The sequence below is a fragment of the Carcharodon carcharias genome, chromosome 2 (assembly GCF_017639515.1).
Source record: "Carcharodon carcharias isolate sCarCar2 chromosome 2, sCarCar2.pri, whole genome shotgun sequence".
Lineage (NCBI taxonomy): Eukaryota > Metazoa > Chordata > Chondrichthyes > Lamniformes > Lamnidae > Carcharodon > Carcharodon carcharias.
The window spans coordinates 118,654,863-118,675,654 of NC_054468.1; the positions used below are offsets into that span (position 1 = coordinate 118,654,863).

At 43.3% G+C, this 20,792-nt stretch overlaps 1 protein-coding gene across 1 annotated transcript in view; it reads left to right on the top strand.

Moving 5' to 3' along the window:
- pcsk2 (proprotein convertase subtilisin/kexin type 2) overlaps nucleotides 1–20,792 on the top strand; it is an 83,049-nt gene that overhangs the window by 20,826 nt on the left and 41,431 nt on the right. The window contains exons 2-5 of the mRNA XM_041174816.1: nucleotides 4,450–4,554; nucleotides 10,670–10,783; nucleotides 14,142–14,250; nucleotides 14,632–14,669. Coding sequence (XP_041030750.1) covers nucleotides 4,450–4,554; nucleotides 10,670–10,783; nucleotides 14,142–14,250; nucleotides 14,632–14,669 — 366 coding nt within the window. The remainder of the gene's footprint in view (nucleotides 1–4,449; nucleotides 4,555–10,669; nucleotides 10,784–14,141; nucleotides 14,251–14,631; nucleotides 14,670–20,792) is intronic.

Here is a 20,792-nt window from a genome sequence, read left to right on the forward strand (position 1 = left end):
TTACTGTGCACAAATTGGCTCCTCTGTTTCCTAAATTGCAACAGGGGCTACACTTCAAAAAGTAGTTCATTGGTGTTTTTTTTATTCATTCATGGGATCTGGGCTTCGCTGGCTGGGCCAGCATTTATTGCTCATCCTTAGCTGCCCTTGAGAAGGTGGTGGTGAGCTGCCTTCTTGAACTGCTGCAGTCTATGTGGTGTAGGTACACTCACATGGTAAAGCGATTAGGGTGTCCTGTGGTCTTGAAAGCCTCTTTTCTATTGGTATGCCCAGTTAATTCCCTCTTCCTCCTGCACCTGTATGCCTCCATCATTAAGATAAATGGGAATGTTCATGATGAGGGTACCATGATAGATGATTCAGAAGAAGTAGAACTCTGGTGCCTTAAATTATTGAAAAGCAGTTTGCAGAATCCTTCCTTAGCAGCACTTTTTGATGGTTTTAGTAAAAGCTGATGTTTCAGATAAAATTTGTGGACATCCATAGCCCAATGACACAATCGATCACTGGTTTGGTAAGTCATGCAGACACCTTTCGGAGTGCAGTTGCACCTTCCGCTGGGACCCTGGTCCACCAGAATGTGACAAGTGTTTTGAGATGTGCATTTGAGTCCCTCTCTAAATTCAAAAGCCATGGGTGAATCTTGTGCCTTCCTCTGTGGTGAGTTTGGTGGTGTGGGGCAATCAGGCGGGAGGGTGACAGGTGGGGAACCCCCACCACCTTCTTGCCTCCAGCACCTTCCTGCCTCCATCCTGATTAAGTCTGTGGCAGGAAGGCCCATGGATGGCCTTCCTGCCCCTTTGCCAGTTGAGGCCCTTGAGTGGCCAACTAACGCCCCATTACTGGTCACTGCTGATATTAACCCAGCGAGTGGCCAGGGACTTGTCATGCGGGGACCACAACAAGCAAACCCCTGGCTTGCAGACTCCTGGGGAGGCATCTCATTCAAAGGCACTCAGTGCCTCATCAATGGGTCTGGCATCAGGAAGGAGAAGCTGAGGAGAGCCACCTGACTTCCCTTGCTGCCGATGTTCCTGCCCCCTCTCCCCTGTGATCCCTCCACCTCCCCTCCCACCCCCCCCACTCCTGCCATTGCTCATCTGTGGTCTGGGACCCAGCAATGATCCTAGGCCTCAACTGGATGTCGTACCAGCAGCAGCCACCGCCTTCCTGGTGGCTCTGCTGTCCAATAGAGCTGCTTGGCAGCCTCACTGGCTCTCCAGTCAGCGGTCGACTGTCCCCTTGCACCTTTAGCCTAAAAAGATGGCACTAAGTGAGCCACTGAATCCGGAAAGGGCTAGATTAGGAGAAGCTTTATCATATTATATGGAATGCAGCACCGATTCATGCTAAATCAATTTCAGCGATTAAGAAAGATTCTGGACAATTACTTAATGAAGAATAAAAAAGCATGTGGGTAGAAAACAACAAAGTGGGATTGGTTTAGCGAGAGAGCAGGACAATAGGACAAAATCAAAGTCCAAAGTGGAGGTGGGGTTTGTGGTTTGAAAGGTAAATTCAGGGCAGGCAAGAAGTGCCGAGTATCTTCCTGCAAGTGCATATAGTTGAGGAACCTAGTTGGAGTGGATAGGAAGAGCCCATTCCCTTAGTAGAAAGGTCACTAACCCAGGGGTAGAGATTTAAGGTAATTGTTGGAAGGATTAATGGGAATTTGAGGAGAAAATATTTTCACTCAGAGGGTGGTGCAATTCTGAAACTCACTGCCTGAAAGGGTGGTAGAGACGGAAACCCTCATTACAGTTAAAAATCACTTGGACATGCACTTACAGTGCTGTAGATTGCAGGGTCATGGACCAAGAACTGGAAGATGGGATTAGCCTGGACAGCCCACTTTCGACCAGCATGGACAAGATGGACTGAATGGCCTCCTTCTGTGCGTAGATTCTCTATGTTTCTATGTTTTCCTTTTGTATTGCCATGTTTTTTTACTAGCAGGAACCGAAGTCGAGAGCTATCAGTCAAATTGAAAATGAGTCATTAACTGAAATGAGCTAGCTATGGGGGATAAGCAATTCCCTTCTCATATAAGGCAAACTACTAACGAGAAAAAAATAATGACTTCACACTATGCAGAGGAGAGAATAAATGGTGCAATGAGCCACCCGAGAGAGTGAAAACTACTGAGAGCCCGGGGCAGAATTTTACACCCGTGTTGTAGGTTTGGGGGGCAGGTGGGGGGGGGCTGTGGTGTGGGGTATGGGACAGGCTGGGTAGGGGGAGGGGGGGCTGTAAAATGCAGCGAGCTGTTCAAAGACCATTGACTTTGGCGGGAATGTAAAATCCCGCCATCGTTAAACTTGACCCTGGTTTGAAGGCACCGAATGATAAATGTTTTCAAATTTGGGGGTACGCTAGCTGGCATAAAGACCCTCAATGTAACCCCAAGAAAAGTATACATTTTTAGAAAAACTAAAAAGTCGGATTTTGACAAAAGGGGGAAAGGAAGGGCTCGGTATATTTGCAACTAGAGCGCAAAATAGGATCAGTTTTTATATTATGCAAGCAAAGCATATTGATTAGTTTCTTCCAAGTCTGTACTGTGAAACTCAATCACCATTCTGAGTTAGTGATTCAAACAGAAAGACTTGAATTATTAAAGATATGACAAATCCTCTTGTCTGCTTCATTGCCTCAACTGCACATTGCAATTATAGCGATTTGTATGTAAAGCTAAGATAGCCATGTGAAAAGCCAGAAATATTAATTTGATTCGATGGAGTGTGTGAGTATTAGGCATGGGGCGGTTTGAGTGGCACAATATATGATACAGTAATACATGGAGGGGTTTAGACACAAAGTGTTAAACTCAAGAGAGATTCTTGGACAATTCATATGTCGCCTCATTCAAAAATATCTAATGCGACCATTCAGCTCTTTTCTAAATGTTTTTATGTTGTTACCCTTTAGCTAGCCTTTTCCAAACATGTACATTCTCTATTTGTGTTAGTTAAATATCTGAGGACAATTGCTCAAGGAATTCCATCTTCTTCAGGCCATGGAAAGATTGATGTAATCAAGGTATAAACTATAAGAAATGTAACATGTAAGAACATAAGAAATGAGTGCTGGAGCGGGCCATTTGGCCCTTGGAGTCTGCTCCGCTATTCAATAATATCATGGCTGATCTTTTACCATAACTCTGCCTTTCCGCATTATCCCATATCCAAATAGTCATTTGGTAGTACTTGGGTATTGCTGAAAAAAGATACTTTTTTGTTGGAGTTTTTCATCTTGCACTCATCAGGAGAATTCACAAGAATACCAAATGTAAAGGGAACAACAATTTATACTGTATGAGAAGAGAGTGCTGTTGGGTTGGCATGTGGACTCTGACTGTAGAGGCATTGCCATGGAGAATGCACTGGTTGATGATGACTGACAGTTAACTGTCAAGTATTGTTTGAAATTTAAACCAGACAGCTTGACTCTGATTGGTCAAGGCATTGCCCTGAGGAATGAACCAGCAAATGGCTTACTTTGTTTAGCTGAAACAGGCACAATGTGTGTACACGTTCTTTCTATCTGTAAAGAACAGGGCCCTGTGTATTAATATATGTAGCTTTTAGTACACATAAATACAGTACACTGCGAGCCCAAGTGACAATTTTAAATTGGTTGCCAGCGTAATTCTTAGCATACTGAGAATTATTTAGCAATTTTTGTTCAATCGCTGATTCACATCTAGCGTTGGACACTGTGTTTTGAGTTTTGCAAGCAAGGGTTGGATACAGTCTGTACCTTGCCCATTGCAGACAGTGGAAGGGACATGCTGTTCGCTATGATTTGTCAGTCTTTGGAATGTACGACCTATATACCTAGCATCACACTGGCACTGAAATTCATATACCACAGTACTCATCTGTGTGATAGGCAGAACGTCTTTTTGGCTTGACAGCAGCATCCTGTTAGTGGAGAGTACCACTCGTGTAGTGACTGCATAGTAGCAGCTTGAAACAGCTAGCTTTACCTGTTGCTCAAATTTTTGAGATATCACTTAACTGCTGGAACACAAAGCTTATTCTGCAGCATAGTAAGCTATTTGGAGACTCTTCATCAACAGATTATAAGTGTAATAGAAAATCTTTCTGCAATAGTCTAATATTTCCTGGCAATTACAATGCAAAGGGCTGATGCATAAAAGCCATTGAGTGCAGAGCAAAGAGCTTGAAGGATCAATTTTAAATGGAATTGCGTGATATTACTCATTGATTTTCATTGACAATAAAATTGGATGGGGTGTAAAATCCCAACTGCGCCCAATGCCATCCACTTTCCACTCAACGAATTAGATTAAGATTGTCCCCTCATGAAAGTGAAAGTTAAAAGTGCCTGGACATTTATTCTTGACTGAAGGTGCCATACAAAATATTCAGGGTAGTCACTGCATTACTAACAAGATGTCCTTAAATACGTTCTATTTTACCACAGCTCCCATTTGCAGAAGAACTCTATCACTTCACTCATAATGGTATTCCAAAGGCCAGAAGAAGACGCAGTATTCGGCATAAGCTTTATCTGGTGAAGGACCCAAGGGTAAGCTAATGTTTCTCCACCCTTCAGCAGCCGTTACCTAGGCAACAATTTGTAATGTGGTCAGCTAATCAGCGGGAAACAAAAACAACTGTTCTCTCTGTGGCAAGGAAATTCAGAAAGGAAAAACACAACCTTTGAAATAGCCTGATAATTCAACGTGTATTACTGTTCTCTGATTTTCTTCAAATTTTATCAAATGTAATTTGCATCAGATAAGGTTACCTTGAGCTTATTGCTGAACTGGGTCATATCATTACAATAGATGTGGAGCTAAGGGAATGACATTTTGTTACGTCTGTGCAGTTTCACTCTGGGTTAGATATCAACTTGTCAGCAAAGGCCAGTGAGAATGTGATTCGAATGTTGAGGAGGTTTAATACTCCCTCTCTAAAATTGTATCATATCTTGTGGGGTTAAACTTAACTGTTCGTATAAAGAGCAAATGCTGAATGGAGGATGCATTGTGAAGAAATAGCAACAAATGGGCAATAAGTACATGTGACAAATAATTAGAAATCTACCATCAACATTGCCATGTGGCTTCTCATATTAAGTCATCCTATTCAATTGTATTAGCAAAGTAAAATAATGCAGTGCATTATATACAATATATTAAATTATTATGAGTTTGGTCTTTTTGGGGGGAGTGAGAGGAGTTTTCATATAAAATATATGAGCAGAGGCCTGGGTTATTTAAATTAATGGAAGGACATAAGAATCTTATGCACAGTAAAAGGGGACACAAAGACTGATTTGTTTAGGTAATCCTTTGCTCTCTCCAATTCTGGCTAAATGGGTTTGAGGTACAGATGAGCCCTGATCTAATTAAATGACAGGAGATGGGCTGAATGGCCTCCTCTCATTCCTATCAAATTCCATTTTGATGGAAAACAAACGTGAAAGCAAATGACAGTGGCATATGCTTTAGTGGAAGTTTCTGTAAAATTCCCAATTTGGAAAAATATTAATTATTGACAGTTTTGCTGTCTTTGCAACACCAAAATCCAGGCTCGTGTCTTATGCACATGCCCTTGTTCAAGTTGCCAACCCTACAGGAATGATCTGGAGTACCCAGGAATAGAGAATTAATCTCCAGCACACAGCCAGGAGCAAACCTGGAAGAAAATTCATAGGGTCATTAAAAGATGATGCTTCTTTTCCATATTCATTGGATAATTTTGCTTATTAGTTCTAGAAATATCTAAAAATCTAGAAATAGGGGAAAGAAAAGATCAGTTTTTGTGATGCAAAGCTGTTTGGGTGTGAGAAATCATGTGACAGAACCTCCAGGAATATGTCTGACTAGAGTTGGTAACTGTTGTGCAGCTCTCTTACCTTTCTGAAGGTTGATTATAACACTTAGTGAGATGAGGTCAGGCATAGAATTGTTAAGCTGCTGTAATTCAAAGTACAGAGCAGCAGATGCAATCAGATCTCACCTTAATTCACTTGTCTCCTCAAAAACAGGAAAAGTAAGTTTCAAGAAGGTGCTACACTAGCCCTATCAATAGGTGTGCTTAACATTTCCAGGTTAGAATATTCTTTCTGACCAGCTCTGAGCTCAAGGTGAGTGAATCGCCACTCGCTAGGTCAGGCTTTCTCCCCCATCTGAGAGATTGACCCGAGGAACAGCGGGAGGCCATTCATGTCTCTCCAGCCTGCTCCATCATTCAATCAGTTGATGGCTGATCTGTATCCTAACTCCGTCCTCCCACCTTGGCTCCATATCACCTTAATAACTTGGGCTACCAAAAATCTATTGATCTCAGAATTAAAACGTGGGATAGAATTCCACACTTTCATCCCTCTTTTTCTGAAGAAATGTTTCCAAACTTCTCCAACAAAGGCTCTTGTGTACTTTTGTCCCTTTTTGTTCCACAAATCAAATGGCTGTTCCTTTGATTCTTTGCCTGTTAATGGCATGATAATTATATTGTTAGGATATGTAGGTGAAGGGCATTGTCTAATTAAGTACTTAGAGCATTTATAAAGAGAGACTGCTGGGACTCTGGGCTGGGAGATAGGAAGTAGACATATGTAATGCTGCAATCTGTGAATAATCCTATTGTCAAGAAAAGTATTCGCATCTAGTTTCCTCATTCACCAGCTGGCTTGGGATTGATACAGCATGCCTGTTCACTGACTCACTTTTAGGTCTATTAATAAAACAGGATATCTCACTCCCTCTTCCCCCTTGGCATGTGTTTTTAAAGAAAACATCTCCGCCTGTTCTCAAAATCCCACACAGGCCACTCTGTCTTAATTGTCTTGGAATGAGACAGTTGTTTTTCATTGTCTCAGCTTTGAACAGACCGTGAGTTGTATCATTCTAAATGGCTGTTCTGACTCCAACACTTGGCTTCAATACCTAGGCCATTAACAAACAAACTAGTTCTCTTAGGTGCACTTTTTAAGCCTATGCTGAATGTCTTTGTTTTAAAGCACTGTATTAACTGAACTCAGTCCCAAATCCTTTAATGTGAAGACAAAAAGCAAGATCAGGAATCCTAAAACATAACGGTGGCTATTTTATAGGTAGCTAATAGTGTTCTTTATCATTTCTTTATATTGTTGCATATATCATTATTACATTTGTTACATGAATCACAAGAAAGGCTTGATGGTTTCCTGATGTAATCTCACTCAAAAATTCTATGTTCATGTGAAATGCACGTAATAAGCTTTCAGCACCCTGAGTTGCTCATGAGAAATCCCCCTTATTGTTTATCCCTTGCCAATTCTCCTCCATCTTTCCTGAAGACATTGGCTCTTTGCTAGTTTATGGCCCTTTAGTACTTGTTCAGAGGTTTATTGATATTTGAGTCTCCATAATGAAAATTAACAAGTCACTCGACAGCTGATGATTACAAACAACCACAATCCTACCCTCCCCTCACTTCCAGACAAATGTACATGCACTTCCAGGAAGCGTCACTCAGTAAAAATTGAGGAACCTGGCTAAGCTGTCCTTCCATAATTCAGGTGCTGGAACCCAAGTGTATCACCATTACTGAGGGATCATGTAGAAGACATAAAGGAAGGAAGAAAGGGATAAGAAACATATATGTTTCATTGAGTGGATTTTAATCTCATTCTGGAAAACCCTAAATGTGCTAAAGGTAAAATGTTGGGCAGGATTTTTCAGATGGCACAGTTTCTCACCCACTGCCCAAAGAGCCAACAGGGAAACACATCTCTGCCAACACCAGCTGACTTGCAGCCATTTTACACATGGCAGCGTGTTAATTGGCATAGGGTGCGTTACTGCCCCCACCTGGGGAGGAAGTCCTACCTTAGAGAGCTGCCAGCTTAATTGGATGGCCGGCAGCTCTGTAGTCCCAGTGGAGCCAGCTTCAAGCGGAGCATGCTGCTGGTAATACAGGCAGCCCCTGAAGAAAAGGAGCAAATTGAGGCCGGACTGAAGGTAAGTCTGGGGTATCATCGGGGCCTGGCTGGCAGGCCCCAGTGAAGGGAGTGGGACGGGTTGGGGGGCTGGGCTTGAGAGGCCGGTGAGGGGGAGGGTTAAAGGGTGTAATACCCTGGGGGGAGAGGGCGGGCTGCCTCCAATGGGCACAATGGAAAGAGGTCCCGACCTTGCCCAATACCAGCCAGTGCAGCTAAAGTTACCGCACTATCTGCTTGGCCTCATGGGTATCCCTCTTCCATGGGTAAACTTGAAGCAGGAGTAGGACGAGGTACTTAAGTGGGCATTAATTGCACACTTCAGGGCCTCAATAAGCCCAAGGGCCTCCACCACACCCTGCCCCCTGTAAACAGGTTGGGGGCAGGCAGGTAGGTGACAGGCAAGCCACACGCTGCATTTATGAACACTCCTCCCTTCAAACCCACCAGTCTTTACACTTGTTGTGGGAGTTTTTTCACTATAGTGGTGCAGTGCAAAAGCTTCTGTCCATGCTTGTTGCAATACTCCAATTCCCAAGAGCGAGAAAGTAAAAAACATTCAATCTCTTCAGGGTAAAGTTAAGTGGCTGGAGCAAAGTCATAAAGCCTAGAACTGAAAATGAATTATATTGAATTGCTAAAGACTAAGATGAAAAACTAATCTATTTTCTATGATGTATGTTGAATTGTGCTGGTTTGCACTTGAGGATAAACCTGACTGAGTGCTTGATTAGAAAGAGGAAAAATACTATTATGATCATGATTTGGACACAAATATTTCTATCTGCACATCTAGAAAGCAGAGTTAGCTGGATTGAAGAGCAGCAAGAGGAAAACTGATGTCCTTGTCCTTTTTTAAACTTAGTGTGGATTCTCCAGGTTATCATGACAGAACAGTATCTGATGGTCGGAAGCTTGCGCACCAGATCACCGGGGTGGGGGAGGGGGGAATAATTATTTTCACCCTTTCCTGTGCCTAATCAGCATTTTTGCCAAATTTCCTCTGTGGCTTTCACGTGGTTACACTTGAATGCACCTGAAGAGGTCACAGCAACAAATACCACATGAGAATAATTATCAAATGTCTCTTGAGTGGTAACAATACGGGTGCAGTTCACCAGCAGGTTGGCCCCATAATATTTTCCTACATCACCACTGTAACCCCACTTCAGAAGTGATGGCTGTGAAACACTTTGGAATTCCTTCCCTAAATTGCTCCACCTCTCTCTCCTCTTTGAATACTTTCTTTAAGACCTACCTCATCAACCAAAGCTCTGGCCATTCTGTTTCTGATATTACCTTAAGTGGCTCGGTGTCAAACTTTGTTTGATAGCCCTCCTGTGAAACGCCTTGGGATGTTTTACTACACTGAGGGTGTTATAGTTGAGAGAGCAGTGTCTCTGTAAAGTGCTGGGAATGAGGCGGCCCTTTGATCTCCTGAATCAGAGGCCCCCTGGTGGCTCCCACTGCAGGTTGTGAACTCTCTACTGTCTTAAGGTTGCCCATCTTCATTTGTTTTTTCAAGTTGTCCTTGGTTTTTATGGGCAGAATTTTCTGCCTGCCAGGCAGGCCGGTTGGGAGCGGGCGTGGTTGGGCGCAGAACCGATTGCTGCCTGTGATTGACTGCGTGCCGCCATTTAACGTGGCTGGGCCAATTAAGGCCCGTCCAGCATGACACGCGCCCGGTAGCACTCAGCACTACCTGTGCGGGGTGGGGAGAGGAGGGGGAGTCGGGGCCTGCGCTCTTTCGCGCATGTGCACAGAAGAACGCAGCAATCTCGCTGAGGCACGGAGCTACCTCAGGGAGATTAAGTTCAATTTGAAACGTCAAAATAAAGAATGATTGAAATTATTTAGACATGTCCCCTCATATGACAGTGTCACATGAGCTGGGACATGTTTATTAAACGTGTAAAAAATATTTATTAATTTAATAAAACTTAAATGAAACCTCAGCCCACCCGTGGATGAGATTTCGTAAAAAATGCGAAGGCCGTTTGGGCCCGTCGCCTGCCCCCCCCGCTGCCAACCTTAAGGTTGGACGGGCAGCCCTGTTAATTTGTTCAATTGGTTTATTAATGGACCTAACAGGCCTTTGACAGTTCGGTGGGCGCGCAGCCACCTCCAGCGTGCACCCGCCAAAGATTGGAATGATGCGAACTGATGTTGAGACGCACGCTCGACCTCACCCCATGTCAATTTACATGTCGGTGAGCGGGGCCCATCCCCTCACGCCGAAGAGAAAATTCTGCCCTATGTCTTTTTTCACCTTCAGTTGGTGTGGGGAGGGTACAAGGTACACAAGGCACCACAATTGTGTGGGACATGCTAGATGGGCCAGAGGCTAATTTTCTGTCCGACCTTTGCATCTTTGTGAGATGAATACTGAGAAGCAAAAATCACTATAGGACCTGGGCGGAATTTTACGCTGAGGGGATTTTACCCATTGAAGTCAATGGATTTTTGAACGGCTCCCTGTATTTCACAGCCCTGCCCCCACCGTGATGGGGCCATAAATTCCATCCCCGATCTTAGTGTGGTTGTTCAAAAGCATTCTGAGAAAATAGTGCCTGTTCTCTAAATCCCAGTTGTGACTGAGACCCTGGTCAGCAAACAAGCTGCAGCAAATAATGTAATCAGTTTGAAATGTTTAATTGAAGCCTCATGATCCTTATGCCTGATCTAATATTAATGTAGAATGCTTCACTTGCAGGTAAAACATGCCCTGCAGCAAGAAGCGTTTAACAGAAGGAAGCGAGGATATCGAAGCATCAGTGAAATTGGTATCATGATGAATGATCCTTTGTTTACTAAACAATGGTATCTTGTAAGCAACATCTGACTTACCTACACCTTTTTTACTTGTGCTTAACATTTACCTGTGTCTGTTACCTTTTATTGAATTTCTTTTCTTTGGATGTGGACACTGCTGGCATTTATTCATCCCTTGTTGTCCCAAGAAGGGTGGTGTTGGGCCACCTTCTTGAACCACTGCAATCCATACACCAATGTCCCCAGGTAGGGAGTTCCAAAATATTAACCCAGTGACGATGAAGGAGTGGTAATAGATACCTAAGTCAGGTTGGTATACATCTTGGTGAGGATAACTGACCTGCTCCTTCTCGGTGACACAAATTAGAAGTAAAGACTTGGTAACGTTTGACATGGACCATCATCACCCTTTTTCAAAGGTTGTTTCAAAAATTCCCAATTAGATCATATGCACAAATGCATTTTTGTTATCAAAATTAAAATGGGATTTACATATTAATGGGACTATGTTTTAAATTACTCTAGGATGTGAGCATCACTGTTAAGGTCAGCATTTATTGCCCATTCCTAATTACCCTTAACTGTTCGGCCATTTCAGAGGACAGTTAAGGGTTAACCATGTTGCTGTGGATCTGGAGTTACATGTAGGCCAGACTGGGGAAGGACAGCAGATTTCCTTCCCTAAAGGACATTAGTGAACCAGATAGGCTTTTACCACAACTAGCATTTGTGTACTCACCGTTGCTGTAGCTAACTTTTTGTGCCGATTTATTTATTAAATTTAAGTTCCTCAGCTGCCATGGTGGGATTTGAACTCAAGTCTCTGCATTATTAGTTTGGTAACATAACCAGTGCTGGAGGTGCAAATCTAACAAGCATACACCTTACCATGCTGTTGCTGCTAAAGGCTTTCTAAGCAAGAGAAACAGCATGTGCTTCTCTAAGGTGACTCAGCATTCAATTTGGTGGTCTTCTGTTGAGACATTGAGAGGACATGGGGTTAATGAATATCAAACCGTGGGACATTAACTATGCTATACAACCTATCGCATGTAACTTGATATTCCTGCCCATGTAGAATGCAGGAGAAGGCCATTCAGCCTCCAAGCCTGTCCCGCCACTCAATCAAATCATGGCTGATCTCCATCTACCCCATTGGGTTCCATAACCCTTATTACCCTTACTTGACAAAGATCCATTAATCTCGGTTTAGGAATTTACAATTGGCAAGATACTTGGCAGCTGTCACTTCCTGTGGAAAATCTCGGGAATGGTGAGGACAATCATAGATTCAGAAGAGTGGCTGGGGCCTAAGCTTCCAGTGTGTCCTGACGGAGCTGCACTGGTGCCTGACAAAACCCCGGCAGAAAAACTTTGACCAATAAGTTCCAGTAATTTTCCTCCTCTTTTTAATCAATAAAAACAATGTTGGTCAAAATGTCTCAAATTGTTCCCCACAGTGAATCGTTTTGAGAGCAATTTCTGTGAGCAAATATGAAAAAGTGCTGGAGTATCTTCATTTCTCTGAAGATTATAGTTGTTTCAACTGGAGAAGTTAAAGCTTTAGTTGGGTTTTAGGTGTAACGTTATTTTACACTGTTGAGCTCACACATGGTGAGACTGATTCTGCTGTTTCTCAGTTTCTAAATTGGCCAGTTGATTAGAGGGTCAACATCCCTAAGATGAAGGTTGTTCCATAATCTGTCTGGGTTAACCCGTTACCATCTGTTTTATGGCGTTCACTCATGAGATGAATAATTCAGCTATCTTCTGTCATTGAACACAATCAGTGACTGCATACATTTTTGAATATATTAACTTTTTGGATTTTGGCATCACTGGCATTGGCTCGTCCCCAGTTTTCCTTGAGAAGGTGGCGATGAGCTGCCTTCTTGAACCCTTGCAGCCCATGTGCTGAAGGTGCACCCACATGCTGTTAGGTAGGGAGTTTCAGGATTTTGGCTCTGCGATGTGGGCCATGGGATTAAACGAACATAAGAAATAGGAGTGGGAATAGGCCATTCAGCCCCTTGAGACTGTTCTACCATTCAGTAAGATAATGGCTGGGCCTCTATATCTTTACAACACAGACCTTTGCCCGTGATTATCCATCCTCTGATCTCAATCGTGATCTACCAAGTGGAAAGTAGTCACTTACGCCAAGAACAGAGATCAGTTGTTGCATGCCAACTTAATTTGCCGCTAATGTGAAAGCAGAATTGACAGAGACTTGCTAGTGCTCAAGTGTGCTTTCTGTTTGAGGAAGCATAAAGTGTGGGGAGGTTGTGACAGAGTCAGTAGAATAAAATGAAATAAATTACAGAAGAAGAAATGGTTAGTGCTAGTACACCTGTCCTTACTGTTCAGGTGTTTTGATTTTGTGCCAACTCCCAGATACAGCTAATATAAAACATGGTTTTAATCTAGGCTGGGGATGTGACGGGGTTGTGTCTTGAGGAAATCACGCCTGATGGCATTGGCCTGACACAGGAGCCATTTTAACTCCTCGGCCTCCTTTCCATTCGACAATGCTGGTGACTGAATATGTGATGCTGGTGGAGGGGTCGGTGTGGGGGATGGGGGGGATGTGGAGGGTGGTAGTGGGAGGAGCTTGCTGTAGGGACTCAAGAAGGAAGTCCCTGGCAGTCAGGTAAATCGATCCAAAGTGAGCTGGGGAACAGAGGGAAGCTGGGGAACAGGAGAGGCCTGAGGTTCCCTTAGAATTCTTCGGCCCTGAAGGCCACCCTGGTTTGCAGTCATCCCTGAGACAGTGTCCGCTCAGACTGAATCTTTACTAAAATCATTTTGGTGTCTGAATTACATCCTGCCATGTTTAACAGTCATGATGGCCCCCACCATTTTATTCTTTCATAGTATGTGGGCATCACTGGCTGTGCCAGCATTTATTGCCCATCCCTAATTGCCCTTGAGAAGGTGGCGGTGAGCTGTCTTCTTGAACCGCTGCAGTCCATGTGGTGTAGGTACATCCACTGTGCTGTTAGGGAGGGAGTTCCAGGATCTTCCCAACAACAGTGAAGGAACGGCGATATGTTCCCAAGTCAGGATGGTGAGTGGTTTGGAGGGGAACTTGCTGGTGGTGGTGTTCCCGTGCATCTGCTGATCTTGTCCTTCTAGGTAGATGAAGTGGTGGGTTTGGAAGGAACTGCTGAAGGAAAAGCCCCTGCATGAGGCCTTGAAACCAACCCCCCCCCAAACGCAGGAGTTAAAATGGTGGGGGGCTGTGGCATTATTGGCACAGGTCACACCTAGCCAATATACCATTTTAACCCCTCTCCCCTGCTCTGTCCCTGCTCCAGCAGGCAGGGCTGAAATCGGGTTTAAGTTCTGAAAAAGAATGGTGTATATATCGAAACATGTTCACCCTGTGCGTGCACTTACTTCTGTTGACACAGGTAAACACAGGTCAAGCAGATGGAACCCCTGGCTTAGACCTTAATGTTGCCGAGGCTTGGGAATTGGGTTATACTGGAAAAGGAGTGACTATAGCGATCATGGATGATGGTAAGAGCTGAGTGTCGTTACTGAAAGTCACTCTTGACGATATGTGCTCACGTGTTTCTCTGTCCATGACGAATTTTGAGGAAGTAAGCAAATCTAACATGTGTCTTTCCCCTATTATAATTGCCCTTTAACCTTACAATACCCATATTTAGGCTTAATAACATCCATAAAATAGTATCCTGCTGAAGGAATTGTTTCTCTAATCCTAGAAGCCGATTCCATAATTGTGCAAACGTATTTCACTCTAGATATTTCTAATGCCACTCCCCAAGGCTTCAAATCCCCTCAAAGCTGCCGAAAATGTAATTTGATTACTTTGCTGAACCCTCCTTTTATGATTTTAAACCCAGTTTATGTAACGTATTTATTGTTTTAATGCAGGGATTGATTACTTGCACCCTGACCTTGCTGAAAACTATGTAAGTACATAGTGGATTTTCTTGCTTGTTAATTTATTTTTATAGAAAGGTGGATGTGTTGATAGATGTTGCAAGTAATAAAAGATAATAATTGATTCTACGCAGACTGCGAGAAAATGCTCCTTCAATACAAAATGAACAGGGACTTTAGCCTGGCAGAATTCCCAAACTTTCATTGATATATAATGGCCCAGATCATCCGAGAAGCAGCAATGATCGTCGGATTGCCATTGCACTCATAGGTTCCCCCGACTCAACGTTGCTCCACATTCACCCCGGCTTTCCCAGAAATGTGCAGCACAGTGTCCCTCGGGAAACTCCGTCAGAACAGAGTAGAGCCAGGGGGAGACAGTACATGTCCCCTTTTTACGGCACAGCTGCCGTGTGGTAAGTTTAAAGGTCCAGTTAACAGAATGTTAGCGAATGGATGAATGGGTCAGCGGGTAGGGTGGGCAGATGGTGAGGTGGGTATGTGGGTGAAATGGGTCAGTGGGTAGGTGGGTTGGTGGGTGAGTGAGTAGTTGGGTCGGTGGGGGGGTGGTAGTCGAGTTGGGTCGGAATGGTAATTAGGCGGTCAGGATGAGGAGTTAGGTGAGGGGTGTAGTCAGGCCGGGTTGGCAATGTTGGGTGGTTGGGAGGTAGTTGGGTTGGGTTGAGGGTTAATCGGGTGATGGAGGGGTAGGTGGGTCAGGTTGAGGAGGTGGTCGGGTCGGGTCAGGGAGGTGGTAAGTTGATTGGGGAGGGTAGTCAGTTGAGGACGGCGGGAGCAGTTGGGTGGTCAGGGGTAGTTGCATGGAGGGTAGTCGGGTTGGATTGAGGGATAGTCGGTCTGGGTCAGGAGGGTATTCAGGGGTCAGTGGGATAGTCAGAGGAAATCGGGGAAGTTGATTGGGGAGTTGGCTGTGTAGTTACCCAGGTACAGGGGAATTGTTCATCGGAAGTTTAAACTTCCCAGGCAATTCCCACATAGGTCCATGCGCCAGGACTTCCACAGTCCTGATATGTCCATCTTTAGTCGTATGTCTGGTCTCTGACAATTCAGAGACTGGAAGATTTGGCTCCTTCTGTTACTGAAGACATGCTTGATTGTACAAACTAGATTCAGAATTGAGACAGCTATGCTTGACATTTCCTCATTGCCAGATTACTTTGATACTAGAATGTCACAACAGATTAATTCTCACCTATTTGTTTGCTGGTCCACATGAAGGCATCAAAGTTAAATCTTGATGTGTTTCAGGGGAAGCGTATGGTCTGGACACCATATTACAGGAAGGATGGTGGCACCTGAGAGAGGACAGGAGATTTATGAAGATGTTGCCAAGAATGGAGAATTTTAGCCATGAGGAAAGATTGGATAGGCTGGGGCTGTTTCTATTGGAACAGAGGAGGCTGAGGGGAGACTTAATTGAGGGGCATAAGTAGAGTGGATGGGGAGGACCGGGGGCAGACAATTAAGGTAATTGGTGGAAGGATTATAGAGGGAAGTTGAGGAAAAATTGTTTCTCCTGTGCATGGTGAGGGTATGGAACTCAGTGCCTGAAAGAGGCAGAAACCATCATCACATTGATAAACCTCTTACTTGGAATGCTGTAACCTACCGGGCTATAGACCAAGAGCTGGAAAGTGAGGGGCCTGGAAAGTTCTTTATTAACTGGCATAAACATAATGGGCTGAATGGTTTCCTTCTGTAAATTTTCTATGTTTCTAAGTTTCTAAATAAGCACATCACAGAGAAAGACATAGAAGGATTTGCTGATAGGGTTAGATAGAGAGGGATGAGAGGAGGCTTGTGTGGAGCATAAACACCACATAGACCTGCTGAGCCAATTGCTTTTGTTTTAGTGTTGTAGATTTAATAATAATGACAGTCTACTATCCCTGATGATATTCCTGTCAAAGCTTCGAGAAAACAATGAGTTGGAAAATGTTGTAACAATTCAATTTACAGCATTCTGATAGTCTGGCTTTAGAAAATATCAGTGATCCTCTCAATCACACAACCAAAGATGGCTGGCACAGATTTGGATTACTACCCCTTGGGAATTCTAGAGCTCTGCACAATAGCATACTTGTCTTACCTTATTAAAGAGTTCGTCTTTTGTTTTCTGAGCCTCTGATCTAGATTTAAGGTTTATTTTTAAGCTGCTCACAGCATCGAAACTGCCTTGAACGAAGTCACCAATGACATCTGATGTAATTGTCACTGTGACACGCTATCTCTTTTTGTCATCCTGGTTCTTTCTGCATTATTCAATGCCACTGAGTGCTTCAAAGCCCATTACTTTTTCTCTTCGATTGCCAAGGTAATCTACAATCATTGGTCCTTCTTCCTTACAATAACCCATTGCAGCTAAAGCCCTTATTCATATCATTGCTCATGATAAGTTAAATCAAGACATTTCAAATCCAAGTGCCCTTTTAGCAATAAGGTAAGTGTTAATTACTACCAATTCACCTCTCTGGCACTGAAAATTAACTTTTATAAGTATGGAGTCTTATTCCTTAATGTTTTAATTGTTATTCGAGATATTAAAATCATGCATTTTTTTAACTTTTCCCTTCTGTCTCCTTTATCTCTCTCTTAATCTAATCTTTCTTTCCTCTTTTCATTTCCCTTTCTGGTACCTGATGTGACATTGAATTCACTCACCCTAATTTAGATATCCTTCTCAGTCCTAACACTGTTAATTTCACAATCTTTCAGTTTAATTGGTTGAGGAATACACAGCAGCTTGCACTGTTCACTGAAATCCCAGACATCTAGTTTTACTCACTGTGTCATTATCAGCTCACACTTCAAGCAACTTGTCATACAAAATATTTAAAAACTTAAATGAATAAGAGTGAGTCTAAGTGGCCTACCAAGCACATTATGGCCCATTTGCATTGCTTTGATCCAATTATCTCCCAAACATCTAAACCCTGCTTCACTAGCTGATATAAAATATACATTGAAGCCTTTCTTGTGAAAGTAATTAACAAAAATAAATGAGAAATTAATTGAAATGATTTTCATTCCATTATTTTGTCGCTAAATGGAATGAATTACAATGATGTGCAATGAATATACAGACTTTTTTTTTAGAATTTCACTTTGTAACTTGACAAAGTGTTAGAAAATAAAGGCAGGTTGAACCAGGGATTGTTAAATGCAGGCGATGATATCCCTGTTATTTGATCAGGGAGTTAAAACTCCTTCAGGCTCTGGCTGTGTCACTGCAATAGCAGACTCATATGCTGCTCTTGGCACATTAAAATTCATAGTACTGTCATCACTAAGCTGTGGTTGAAGAGAATTCTTAATGTAACAACAGCTGAATCATCCTGAACACCCTGGGGGGTGGGGGTGGGGGTGGGGGTTGGTTGAGGAACAGCATTGGAATATGAGGTTCATACGCTCCAGACAGAGTATGACGCAGAAAGATAAAATGGCTCCATCAAACATCAGATACTAAAAGTAAACTGACATCCTGTCAACTACGGTGCGATGATAAACTGAGGGAAAAAAATGAAGAAAATTCAGAACAATTTTGCTCCACACATAGGAACAGGAAGAGGCCATTCAGCCCCTCGAGGGGAACCAAGGTAGGCGCAAGGTTTCTTGATAGTAACCTAGAGGGGTCCTCCAAATCCACCTCCAACTGGCCAGTAAGGAAATTAAAAAGGTTGCAATGACAACCCATATTATTTAAATAACCTTGGGAGACGTTGTAGAAAATAGACTATTTTTCCCAAACCGCACTGATCTTCAGAGGCTTAACGACTCTGTGGGGGTTAGCCACAACATTATAAAGCAACAACATGAAGTTCTCAAAACTACTGAAATAGCTTTTGATGGTTAGGAGCTGACAGCATCGCATCACCTAGTTTAGACAAATCTAAATCCAGCTTAGTAAGTACAATAGCAGAATGATTTAACATGTTTATTTAGCAAGTAAACTTAATTTTAATGACAGTTATGATTTCAGAAAGAATCTTGTTGGAAGCTTGTTCAGTTACCCAAGAATGCCGTTTTACAATTTGCTATTAATGTTTGTATGAATTTTGTGTTGCGAATTATCTCATTGAAATGTATAAAACTCTTAGAGGGCTTGACAGGTTAGATATTGAGAGGATGTTTCCCCTTGGCTGGAGAGTCTAGAACTAGGGATCGTGCAGCAGGATTTTCCCCAATTCTTCCAGACCAAATGAGGGTCCCAGGTCTGCACTTGCCGGCAGTGAGAATGGAAGAGGTGGATGCTGCTGTGGCAGGTTGAGATTCACGAGGGCAACTCAACATGGAGGCACCCTTGCTGGCTTGCATATTGGTCATTAAATAACAGGGACTTAGACTGGTAGGTCCATCAGGATGGAGGGGAAACCCCTCTACTGGATCAGGATTGGCCATAATTGTGGCCTTTTATGAATGAAGCCCCCCAAAATGGGCATGGACTCTCTGGCTCTGACAGCCCCCCCAGCCTGCCACATGGAGGCCACCTCCATTGAGTTGGTGGTCTCCGCACAAGGCAGGGGAGCTGCAATGATCGTGGCAAAATGTTGGCGAGGCTGAAAAATTGCCCCTAATTGGAGCCTTAACCAGCATAAGGCTGTCTGCCTCCCTGGACGTGGGCAGCCAATCCTCTTCCCTGCCTGTCCTGGGAAAGTTCCCTGGTGGCAAGTAGGCATTGGGGAATCGCCCCAATGTGCCTCCTTCCTATTTTTCTGGGCCTTCCACTTCCAAGCCCATCATCACAGGGCACCAGATCACAGGAACACAAGAGATAGGAGCAAGAGTAGACCATTTTGACCCATCGAGACTGCTCCACTATTCAATACAATCATAGTTGTTCTTGGGCTTTAACATCACTTTGCCACCCATTCCCCATATTCCTTGATTCCCTGAGTGACCAAATATCTGTCCATCCCAGCCTTAAATGTATTTCCATCCACATACCTCTGGGATAGTGAATGCCAAAGATTCAAAACACTTTGAGTGAAGTAATTTCTCCTCATTTCAATCCTAAATGATCGGCCTCTTATCCTGAGACTGTGCCCCTTAATTTTAGATTCCCCGACCAGTGGAAACAATCTCCCAGTGTCTACCCTATCAAGCGCCTTCAGAATCTTCTATGTTACAGTGAGAGAAATGGGCCGAGAAAATCCAGCCCATTGTCCCAGGATAAGGAGTCTGCTATTTAGGACTGAGGTGAAGAGAAATTTCTTTAATTAGAAGGTTGCTAATCTTTGGAATTCACTACTTGAGGGAGCTGGGAGTGTTCAGTTGTTGAATATGCACAAGGCTGAGATTGATAGATTTTGGAGGTTAATGGAATGCTATCCTTTATTACAAGAGAAATTGAACATAAAAGTAAGGATGTTATGCTTCAGATATACAGGGCATTGGTGAGACTACATCACAAATATTGTATGTAGCTTTGGTCTCCTTATTTAAGGTAGGATGTAAATGTGTTGGAGGAGGTTCAGAGGAGGTTTACTAGACTGATACCTGGAATGAGTGGGCTGTTTCTACTGGAATTTAGAAGAGTGAGGGGTTATTTGATTGAAGTGTACAAGATCCTGAATGGCCTTGACAAGGTGCATGTCAAAAGGATGTTTCCTCTTGTGGGTGAGTCCAGAACTAGGGGGCACAGTTTTAAAATTAGGGGTCGCCCTTTAAGGACAGAGATGAAGAGAAATTTTTCTCTCAGAGGGTTGTGTGACTTTGGAAATTTCTGCCTCAGAAGGTGGTGGAGGTGGGGTCATTGAATATTTTTAAGGTGGAGGTAGATAGATTCTTGTTAGGCAAGGAAATCAAAGGTTATCGGAGATAGCTGGGAATGCAGAATTCAAAACACAAACAGATCAGCCATGATCTTACTGAATGGCAGAGCAGGTTCAAGGGACCGAATGGCTGACTTCTGTTCCCATTTCGTATGTTCGTAGTAATTAAGGGATACGGAGATAGGGCAGGAATGTAGAGTTGAAGCAGAAGATCAGCCATGATCTAATTGAAGCGGGGAGAAGACTTGAGAGGCTGAAAGACCTTCTCCTGTTCCTATTTCTTATTCTCTTGTGTCTTGTTTTATTCATTCATGGGATGTGAGTGTCATGGGCTAGGCCAGTTCTTTTATTGCCCATCCC